At 38.8% G+C, this 12,099-nt stretch overlaps 1 protein-coding gene across 1 annotated transcript in view; it reads right to left on the reverse strand.

Moving 5' to 3' along the window:
- Window positions 1-2,115: 2,115 nt before the first annotated feature.
- GABRA5 (gamma-aminobutyric acid type A receptor subunit alpha5) overlaps window positions 2,116-12,099 on the reverse strand; it is an 80,924-nt gene continuing 70,940 nt past the window's right edge. The window contains exons 8-10 of the mRNA XM_067559985.1: window positions 7,053-7,205; window positions 5,139-5,350; window positions 2,116-3,626 (exon numbers count right to left, since the gene is read on the reverse strand). Coding sequence (XP_067416086.1) covers window positions 3,324-3,626; window positions 5,139-5,350; window positions 7,053-7,205 — 668 coding nt within the window. The 3' untranslated portion in view covers window positions 2,116-3,323. The remainder of the gene's footprint in view (window positions 3,627-5,138; window positions 5,351-7,052; window positions 7,206-12,099) is intronic.

Genomic DNA, 12,099 nt, shown 5'->3' on the forward strand with positions numbered 1-12,099 from the left:
TTAACTGCTGTTTCACACATCTTTTACTTAGCTATCAATAAAGACACCAAATATTTTCTCTCAGCTAATGCAGCAAGCACCTCAGCACCTCACAATCTTTTAATGTATTTAGTCTCAGAGCATACCTGCAAGGGAGAGAAGTGTTGTTAGCCCCATTTCACAGGGGGGAACCTGAAGAACAAAGAGACTTGTCCAGAGGAAGTCTGGGAAAGATGAAGGAACAGAACCCAGCTCAGCTCCAACTAGTGCTCTAATCACTGGACCATCCTTTCAACACGGCCCATCAGCATATATGAAAAGTTTGAACTATTTTTTCCCATGTATTATTTTAAAGTTTCCCAAGTGTAAATTTCATCTGTCAATGTTCTGTCCAATATGCTCAAATCCATCTGGTGGTTCTTGTAATTCTTCAGACTTTCAGCTGACTGAAACAAATGACTTAGCCTCATCCATAAATTTTACCAACATGCTTTCCATTTCTTTTTCAGCCACTAATAGATTAAACATCACTGTGGGCAGTCCCTGTTAATTTATCTTTCCCCTATGGTCTGGCTATTAATTTTTTTTGTCCTTGTTAAATATTCTTTTTATAATATACATAATTTTGTCCTCTGACCCAAAGTTATTTCCTCCCCAACTCCCTCTTACCCTATAATAGGTAACACCTCTTACCTTTTTTCTAGGGGTAAATCCTCCATAAAACATAGAGTGAGCAGGGGAACGCAATTCACACCAACCCACCCCTATCTTTTACACATCAACCAAACTCCTAGAAATTTTATACTAAAAAAGAAGTTAGACAAAGGGCCCAGTCCTGCAAACACTTGTTCACATGAGCAACTATATGCATGTGATTAGTTCCATCAAAGTCGAGGAGACTATTCATCTGAGTAAATTTACACAGATAGGTAGGTTTTGCACTGAGTTTAGGTATGAGAGCCAAAAAGTGTAAGTGACCGCTCTAGAATAATTGTGGGGAGCCCAGGAAAGAATCATTTAAAAAAATATCAAACGGTATCTCTTTTTATAAAATAAGAATTAACAAACCAAAACTAAAAGACCTGTTTGAACCCCACTTGCTCCTGTATAAGACTAACCCACAGAAGGGAGAGGAAACACTGGAGTTTCCACTCACTGAATATCCTACTCATTCTTCCATTCCTTCTGATCCCAGATATAGTGGAGCAACTTCATTAAAAATGTTGGGCACCAGGAGAGAGAATGCATGAGCCCATATTGAAAGAAACACAGAAGAGTAAGAATTGGGGGCACATGTCCCTTTCATTCCACCTTCCTCCCCCACGACTGAAAGAATATGTGCTGAAAGAAAGAGAGTACTCCTTATGTCAGGGATCCCTTAAATGCATGGAAGTTTGCAGGAGACAAGGGCCAGCTACTAAAACTATCTTAGCTTTCCAGTTAAGATACTGCAGAGGCCACAGCAGAGCAGGACATTGAATCCTGGTCTCCTGAGACCCAGGCTACCACCTACCCACTCGACACATCTTCCTCTCTCCTGTTTTTCTGATAGCTTCCACTCTGCTCTTTGGCCCTATTGGATCTTCCTGGCTCAGGGGGAGCACAGTTCCTGTAGCCCCCCCTGGAACCTCCCTATAGATGCGGTCCTACAATGTGGATGGGAGAACACCAAAAACTACTACACCTTTAGTTTATAATCTGTTGTTTTCCTTCAGGAGTTTCAGGATGGTGAAATGGAGGAGAGGGAAGGAAGAAGCCAGAGAACCCCAGACACTTCTCCAACCCCTGGCCTGTCTCATCTCTCTATGGAGCAGAATCCTATAGAATCCTTAAAAAAGGACTACCCAAAAATTAAGGGGGAAGGGAGAAGCCTGCAGCACAGGCTCCCCAACATGCACAGATTCAGAGTGGATTCAGGGCCTCATTCTGCAAACATTGATACATCAGGAGTAACATTTACATATTCAGTAGCTCTCTTGGCATCAATGAAAGTACTCCTATGCACAACATTACCTGAGTGTGTTTGCTGGATTAAGTCCTTAGCTGGCTCAATTCTAAAAACTCAGTATGAAAAGTTTTCCCAAAACAATAATCTAGAAATGGATGACATTTTGCAACCAAGTACTGAATGCATTTTTTTTATTTAAACATTAAGATGACATTACAAAAGCTACTGGAGCAATGGAGCAGTCATGACAGACTTCTAAGAAAAAAATTGAAAACTCAATTTACACTTTCTGATTCATCGTTGAAGCAAAATACACTGGCAGCAGCAAGGATGTTATAGAAAAGTTTCAGGCAAAGACCAAAATCCCTGTATTGTCTCTGAAAGACCTCTCTGTCATGAAGTGTAGCTTTCTTTCTCTGTCATCCTTTTTTGTATTGGTTGATTGTTTTCTTGTTATTGGGAATAAGAAATAGCGATTATTTCAGATGCATCTCTGTTCATACAATATTATCTTCAAGAGAAGATGTTGTCCAAACTTTGGTTATGTTACCCTAATGAAAGTGTATATTAAGGATATTAATTTTTTATCTGCACAGTATGTTCTTAGTCTATTTTTAAAAAATAATTTTTATGCAATGCATGCCTAATTTTTGCAATAAACAATGAGAATTACCAGAGAACAATGTAGCTGGAGTGTGAAAAAACTGATTTTTCCCCCCTAAGGGCAAGATTCTACCACCTTTATTTACATTGAGTAGCACCTGCTCCTCAAGCAGTCCCACAAAAATCTGTAACCCAGATTCTCAGGTAGTGTTAAAGCAGCTCCATTCAGTACTACATACTATATCAATTTCCACCGGCTGAGAATCTGGCCCGATGGGATTATTTGTGGAATAAGGTGCTACTTGGAATGAGTAAGTATGGTGGAATGTGACCCTACATGAAAATTATTACATTTACAACCTGCATTATTCACGATATCCTATCAGATGACAATAATGGAGCATTTCTGTAAAATATGGGTTACGACTATGTATGTACATTGGACGTATAAAAACCACAGATATGTAATACACTTGAACAGTTAAAAATATAACTTATTTTATTTGTAAACTATCAATGCAAGATACCGTGTGCCATAGAAGCCATGTTCAATATCTTCTCTTCTGTTTTTCTGAAAAGATCTGTGGCTGTAATTATTAATGTCACTGTCTCTGAAACATCTGAGGTTATATGTAAAAACAATCAAGGCAATATTATTTGTACATATTATTAAACATGCAAAAACTTCCTGAAGAATATTGCCCAAGTATAGAAAGTCTTCTGGACTTCATATTCTCCATGGCAGCGTTTGCTTTATTAGTATGGCTCACGTGTGGTTTTGGAGTCCTTCGGTTTATTTTGGAGAAGTAGTGTCTTTAATAACGGGTTCCCTATTCAAATACGTGGCCCAATAGACTAAGTTAAAAGTTCCAAACAATACTGGAAAAACTATTCGGGACATTTTGTCAATCTTACTGATGCTGTTATAAGTCTTTTTGCTTTCAGCAGGCTTTTCTTCTGCAGATTTCACTGCAACAGCAGCAGTGCTTGAGATGACTGATGGGGCTGAGTCCTTCGGTATGCTTTGTGTGGGGATTGTCCTTCCAGCACTGTAAGCATTAATTGATTTGTTTCCTAGTAATTCACGCTCTTTTTTCTGTAACATAAATAAGGAAACACCATTTAGTGTAGAAGGCAGGTGAAAACATGTTCTCAGGGATTAAGCAAAAATGTCATTTTAAATCAATCACGCAAACTGTTCACTAGTTGTTCTTATTTCAAATCCCAACAAACTATTTATGTCCTCATCTTTTTACAGCCTTTACCCAAACAAAACTTCCAATGACATCAGTGAATGCTGAACAAGGACTGCAGTGGTGGGTCCTAGATTAGCATGTATGTTAGCAGAATCCTTTATTGATGTGATCCTCACACTGGGTGTGCACAGGTGCATTTAAAAACCCTGAAAAATAAAAGTTTAGCTACTGGTGATATTCCAGTGTTCCAGGACAGCTGCCAAGTCACTAACATCACATCACTGAGAAACCACATATTAAAAGGCCTGGGGTCTCTTGTAGCTTTCATCTTGGTATTTAGTTATTTCACAGGGCATTCACATAAGGTTTATTGCCTGAAAAAATGAATTTTCTTTAGGGATCATTTGATAAAACTCATTAGAATAGCTCTTACTGCTAACAATAATCACCAAAGTGCCCAGTAAGGTCCTGATCCTGAAAATACTTACACATGTAACTTTCCACATGAGAGTAGTTTCAATGAAGTTGACAGGACTATATCTGTGCAAGTTATGCATATAAACATTAAATAGTCTTAAGTATTTGCACACTGGGCCCAACACTGGATATATTGCAGTTGAAATGTTCATGGTTTCATAGTGTATTTTTGTTTGTGTTGCATTTATAGTGATTGCACTGGGATACTGACTCACTGAACTCAATGTGAGCTTTCTCATTGACTTCAATAACAGCAATAATTTTATGCTACATGTTTGTTTACCTCCTTAATTTAAGTGAACAAAATCCAGAGTAAGTAGAGCTATTAGAGCTAGAATTGATTTTTTGTTTTCGTATCCAAATGGAACAAAAACAATTGTTTCAGGTTGATGCAAAATAATAAAATCTATCAGAGAAATAAAAAGAAGTTTTGGGTTCTTTTTAACCTTTTTTTAACAAAAAAATTAAGTAAATTTTAAATTAAATGGTTTCAAAATGAAAAATTAAGATGCGTATTTTGAAGACACTGAAACAAAGTGTTCTGATTTTTTTTCCAGCTGAAACTGCCGAATTCAGAATGAATCTGTGAATAGTTTATGTCAACCCAAAATGCATTTTCAGTGAGTAAAATATTTGTCCCAAAAGTTTTACCCAGCTCTAGCTGTAACATACATTGAACTCGCTCATAGTCATACTTCCAAACACAGCTCAGTTCATATGCATGGTAGAAACTAATGTTCCCGATTCTATCTGACAGCGTATATATTAAAAAAAAAAATCAGCCTGGCCTGTAAGTTATCATCTGAAGGTCGGTCACAGTGTGACATGAGCAAATTAAATACAGTTTTATAGAGGAGTTGAAAACGGTACATTATTTGTGCTGTGCAAGGTAATTGATTCTTACTCTAGTGATTCAAAAAGTGTAAATTAAGAACCTTGATTTTTGCTGCTTCCAAAGCTTTTTTGCCATCCCATGCCCAGCTTCTCTTTGTAAAATAGTTGACTGTTGCAAATTCTATCAGCGCAGAAAACACAAAGGCGTAACACACAGCTATAAACCAGTCCATTGCAGTCGCATAGGCCACTTTTGGCAAGGAGTTGCGGGCGCTGATGCTTAGGGTGGTCATGGTAAGGACAGTAGTTACTCCTTTAAAAAGAAAGAAAAAGTTAAGTTTAGGATTTTGCATGAGACTTGGAATATTTTATCACTTAGGTCTTGATTCAACAACATACTTAAGCACATGCCTAAGCAGCCCCAAGGAAACAACTGTTTGTATAGCGCTTTAGAAGTGACCAATAGAAAAACAAGGTCCCTGCCCGGAGGAGCTTATTTCTGACTTCTGGGGCACCCAGCTCATCTTTAATTTCTACATATTTAAAGAACATTTTAAAAATTGTATGTATGAAGGTTAGTGGGAAACCAAAATCTTACTTATTTTATTCATTCACTTTGATGTATGGTACGTTTATAGCAGCCCTGTTTATAAAGAAATACATTACAAAATCTGCTATCCATGTATTTAAGACTTAATGTCATCATCAGACTTCCTAATATTTGCAGGGATATGTTTGTGTAAATATCCATGTAAATCCTATAATATTTTTTCTTCTGGATTTCAGCCAATACTGAGCATGCATTTTGTGGAACAACCTAGCAATGCAGACTATCACAGGTAGTAAAGAGAAACTTTGTAAGTCACTTTACTATAGAGGCAACTTATAACCCAAACTAATCAGCAGTAGTAATAAGGCAGAATTTCAATGTTTATTTTACCACATGTAGATGTAAAATAACCAACAGAAATTATTTTCAATAATTAATTTCCAACTATTGCAGGTATCTGGTCCTGCTGCCACTGAAATTAATAACAAAATTGTTACTGATTCCACACAGACAAGGAACCACCTTCCAGTTTGTACTCAAAGGAGTAAATTCTATTGTTAGTTACATCTTGGTAAATTCAGAAATTCCACAGATATTACTGGATTTTAAAAGTTGTAACAAAGTGGAATTAGGTCCACAGTCCTTTGGCATCATGGATCCTATATTGTCCTGGATACATCATACCACTGATTTTAAAGCAAAATGCCTTATTGATATTAGTGGAGAGTTCTGTATAAAAATCAATAGCAAGAGTTGGTTCTCTGATATTAGAGGGAAAACTGTCTTTTTGTACAAAACTGATTTTTGCATTCCTCCCTTTCCTAGCCACTGTGTTTTTGTATTGCATCATTCTTGGATACTACTTCCTATTTACAAGAAATCTTCTAGTGATAATTCAAGTTATTTAGAGATCCCAAAAGGATTTTACCTATTATACATTCTATAGTATGTACAGTTTGTAAATGAATAATTATATTCATTTGTATTGATGATAATAATACCCTATTATCATCAATACAAATTAATTGCCCTCTTTTTATGGTTCATCTAGATCAACACCTTGAAACACAGACACAATAAAACTTTTGAAGTGAAATCAGTGTTTTCATTGCTGTGCCTAGAGTATATGAAAATAGTATGATAATATATACGAGGTCTTTTGTTCTAAATCACCTGCTATTTTACCTGATTGAAAAAAATAAAAACATACAGATTAGATTTCTTCTTCCCTCTTCCCTCACCAACCCTCACATAATTCTTGTGTAATTTTCATCAGAATTGAACCAAAGGACTTGAAAACCTGGTAGGAAGAGAACCTTGGATTTAAATTGATTTGGAACTAAGGGAAATAGAACTCACTTGGAATACAAATAAGTCATAGTAAACTTTTATTTCCTTACTCAAAGTCACAGCTTTGAGTAAGACAATCCTTTCACAACCACCACAAAATATGTGAAATACTCACCAAAGACTGTTCTAGCAGGGACAGACTCTCTGTTTAGCCAAAAGGACACTTGTGATAAGATCACGGTCATAACGCATGGAAGGTATGTCTGGATGACGAAATAACCAATCTTTCTTTTCAGGTGAAAATGTGCTGTCATAATAGTGTATTCACCTAGGAAGAGAAAAATGCAGGGGTGGGAAAAAGTCAGATCAGGCCTGAAACTGGGGGATCCTGCTGATTTCTGTGCCCAAGTCCTCAAATTCAACCATTCACTGAAAGAACACATTCAGCCATTTCCACTTCATCAAAAATGTCTGGTTCTCTGGTCTAGCTCTGCAATGCTGGAACAATGCTGATGTTTGTACCCATGCCTCCTGAATGCCACTGCATAATTTTAGAACACAATGAACTGATCCTACTGCACTAAAAAGTTCCAGAACCTGGCATGTTTCAATGTCACAAGGCTGAAGAAATTTGGATAGGTGACATGAATTCTGTTTGATCTGGCCAATTTTGAGCCCTGGATCCCAAATTCCACTACAAAAATAAAGAGAAAATCCAACCGGTCCCAGTGCATCAAATAATTCCAGAACCCAGCACATCCCGGAATCGCAGTGCTGCAAAAACCCAGATCTGGTACTAGGATCCAATCTGATCCTGACAATTTTTGTAGCCAAACCTATAGATTTCTACAAAGAGAACATGTGCAGACACGCCCCTACTGCACTGAACATATCTAAACTATGGCATATAATATTGCCAGCAGATCGAGAAAAGTGATTATTTCCCTCTATTCGGCATTGGTGAGGCCGCATGTGCAGTATTGTGTCCAGTTTTGGGATACCCACTACAAAAAGGATGTGGACAAGTTGGAGAGAGTCCAGCGGAGGGCAACAAAAATGATTAGGGGGCTGGAGCACAAGATTTATGAGGAGAAGCTGAGGGAACTAGGCTTGTTTAGTCTGCAAAAGAGAAGAATGAGGGGGGATATGATAGCAGCTTTTAACTACCTGAAAGGAGGTTCCAGGGAGGATGGAGCTAGGTTGTTCTCAATGATAGCAGATGACAGAACAAGGAGCAATGGTCTCAAGTTGCAGTGGGAGAGGTCTAGGTTGGACATTGGGAAAAAGTTTTTCACTAGAAGGGTGGTGAACCACTGGAATGGGTTACCTAGGGACATGGTGGAATCTCCATCTTTAGAGGTTTTTAAACTGCGACTTGACAAAGCCCTGGCTGGGTTTATTTACTGACGTTAGTCCTGCTTTGAGCAGGGGGTTGGACTAGATGACCTCCTGAGGTCCTTTCCAGCTCTAATCTTCAATGATTCCACTGAGAGTCAAAAGCTATTTTTTCTCAGATCAATCACGTGTGGTGACAGAGAGCCAGCCTGGAAGGTGAGACTGAAGATTTGTGGAAAGACTTATTTCTACACTCACATGTATTTTAAAATTAACAATGATATCAGAAGGGACTTATCATCTTCTATCCAACTGGAGCTGAAAACAGCAGATACTGTCTTCCGTAGTCTGGGAAGTATTTTTAATTGTGTTGGATAATTTTCCACAGGAACAACATACAAAGACAAAAGCTTTCATTTTAATGAGTGTGTGAATATGAACAATCAGTTGCACACATACAAAATGCCTAGGAAGGAGTACTGCAGAAAGGGATCTGGGGGTCAGAGTTCATGACAAGTTTTTAAGTGAGGTGAAACTTGGGGGTATGCGAGACAAATCAGACTCCTGAGAGGGATACAGTAGTCAGGAAAGGTTGAGAGCCACTGTGTACATACACTCCAATGAATTCCTATCCTGTTATATCATAGAGTAGAAATGGTGTTGAAAAGAATGGCATAACTGAGAAAATTCCTGATGCCACTAAATGATATGCAGTGTAGCAGGTTCAGCCAGGGCTCTCCAGCTGCTTGCGTCCTCTGTGCCCACAAACCACTCAGAAACATCAGCTTCGTGCTCCTGCCAGTGGGATTTATTTACAAGTTGCTTGCCCACCACCTTCTATTTACAAATAGTCCATCTTAATAGTCTCAGCCACCAACCGAGGGGAGCTCACCCTGCTGTATGGCTTCTCCTTTCTGGCTTTTTTCCCCCCTGCCCATCCTTCCTGTGAGCTTTTTACAGGCCCTGGCTAATGAGCCTGGCAGCTGCTCCCTATTGGCCCACTCAGTGCAGGCTTACTCAGTCAGCTCCAAATCTCCTTTCTTAATTGGGCTCACGTGACAGAGGGCTGGCGCATCTTTCTTTGCCTTGCACCCTGTCACATGCAGCGATGGTACCTCTTACAAAGAAAAATGGAAATGTACAAATCTGTGTGGATTTTAAAAGATTTAATGAAGCACTAGTGAGAGACAAATTTATATTTCTAGCACTAGAAGACCCCTTCTCTAAAGTGGGATGATCTGTTGTATTCTCCAAACTAGATGCCTCAAGTGGTTTCTGGCAATTTCATTTAGCCAGAGAGAGTGCTAAATTGAATACATTCATTAGACCATTTGAGACATTTTGCTTTCAAAGATTACATTTCAGGATTACCAGTGTTCCTGAAAACTTCCCAAGAAAGATGGCAGAGCTGCTAGAGAACATAAATGCAGTAGTCCTTTTTATGGACAACATTTCAGTGGATGAGTTATCAGTGGAAGAAAATAACAAAACCCTAAATGAAGTCCTGAGCTAAACCAGTGAGTTTGGACCCAAAGGTAAATAAAGTTAAGTGTTTTTTCTACCGATACCAAACTGAATTTTTCAGACAGTTAATATACAAAGATGGAATTAGTCCTATCCCTGAGAGAGTAAAAGTATTTAGAGAATTGAATGCACCAACAAATGTACCAGAACTGAGACACATACTGGCAAACTATCTTGGTTGATACCTGCAAGACTTTTCTACAGGAAAAAAACCACTGAATGAACTATTAAGGTCTAATACTTCCTGGAGATGGGGCCCAAATCAGGAGACTGCCTTCAAAAGGGCAAAATAATTATCTTTAAAACTGGAGTAGTTAAGTTCTACAATGGTCGGTGCTGATGCCAGTAGCTATGGCCTTGATGGTGCACTGTTGCATCTACATGGATCTGAATTGAAGCCAATTGCATCCTGCCCTCATACCCATACAGAAGCAGAAAAATGATATGCACAGATTGAAAACGAGTGCCTGGCAAGTGAATGGGCCTGTGAGAACTTTTACAGATACATGTGTGCCAAGTGCCTCTAATAACAACACCTCTACCAAACAGACCCTGGAAAAGGCTAGCACCAGATTTATGTGAATTAAGAGAATCATTACCTAGTTGTAGTGGATTATTTGTCTATATATATTGAAATAATATATTTGAAAGATACAACATGTAGTGTTATCAAGAAATTAAAGAGCACATTTGCCGATTTTGATATTCCAGAACAACTAGTGACATACAACAGGCCGCAATTCACCACAACTGAATGTTAGTCATTCCAAACCAAATAAAATTTTCAACAGACAACTATCAGCCCACATTACCCCACAAGCAAATGGAGAGGCTGAGAGGGCTGTACAGACAGCCAAGAAAATTCCTTGCTCTTCTGAGCGACAGATAACACTGTTAGTAGATAATGGCTATAGCACAGCCCAGCTCCTGATGGGAAGGCAACTCAGAACTACAGTTCCAACCTTGGGAAACAATCTACCCCCGCAGTGGCCGGACCTGAGAAAAGTAGACAAATCAGATCAACAGGCAAAAAGAGCTTATCAACACTTATATAACAGATGTCACTCAGTTAGAGAACAGGAACCTGGTGCCTGTTGTGGAACCAGTTTGTGTCACTCCAGCTGTTGTAAAGAAAAAGAATACCTTGCCCAGACATATATACTATTGAGACAGACCATGGGGAGTTTAGCAGAAATGGTCAACATCTTATTTGTTCCAGAGACTGGACAATCCACTGAGCAAACTCTACAAAGTACAGATGCGGAACCAGGAGAAGAAGATTCGTCTATTCCAAACCTGCCAGAGACAGCCCTTGCCAATATGTCAGTCCAGACACCAAGTGTTACCCATTCTGGCCTTATAGTTCAAAATCAGTATGATCTGGAGATAAATAATAGATAGATGTGTGTTGAGAAAAGTAAGTTTGAAAAAAAAGTTTTAATTGTTAAAATGCAGAAAAAAAATAAAGAGGGAGATATGATGGAAAGTTTAAACTGTATTATAACTTTTGGTCTCTAGGTGGCGCTGTGTTAAGACTCTAGCTGCAAGTCTTTTCCAAGTGCTAAAAAGTTTTCTTCTTCTTCTTTTTTCTTTAAACGGTAAAAGTTGTTGTTACTAGTGTCTATTTTACCTCACTGTGACAAACGTGACATATATCATGCTGGATCCTTCTAATTTTGGCACACAAGCCTCCAAATTCTGCCATCTACATAGAGAACACATCCAGCTGCTCTGAATGCCCCAATACATTCCAGACCTCTGCATCCTTATGCCACAGTGTCACAATAACCCAGGCCTGGGACCTGTCAGATCCTGCTGATTTTTGGACTCAAGCCCCCAAAATGCACTGCCAAAACAGACAGCCCATATCTCCTCTCCTGATATGCCAAACAAATCTTGAATCTGACTAGTCCTGGCACAACACTGCTGCAAAAACCTCTCTATGGCACCTCGATCCCACTGGATCCAGGCGCTTTTCGGTCCTCCAAAGCACAAATCCCTCTGTCCAAAATACAACATTGTCGACTGCACTGGAACTCCACTGGAACTGTATTGTAGACTCCACTAGAACTCCTCCAACTCCACTAGAAAAGTCCAGTTTCTGATATGCCCTGCTGCGCAATTTGCACAACACACATCCTACAACTGGTTCCAGCTAATATTTGTCCCAAATTTACATATTTTACCTTCTAAATATATAGCTAAATAGATCCACTCTTATTCTGATATATACTGGTGTAACCATGTGGCAAAAGAACTGAATTCTGTCAGATCCTGGCATTTTTGGCCAGGTACCCAAAATGTATTTTCTTCAGAGACAAATGCAGCATAGACCTTTACCACCTGAGCTAAAGGACTAATTA

Source organism: Emydura macquarii, unplaced genomic scaffold (assembly GCF_026122565.2).
Source record: "Emydura macquarii macquarii isolate MOO-44397 ecotype Brisbane River unplaced genomic scaffold, CSIRO-AGI_Emac_v2 contig_2207, whole genome shotgun sequence".
Classification (NCBI taxonomy): Eukaryota; Metazoa; Chordata; order Testudines; family Chelidae; genus Emydura; species Emydura macquarii.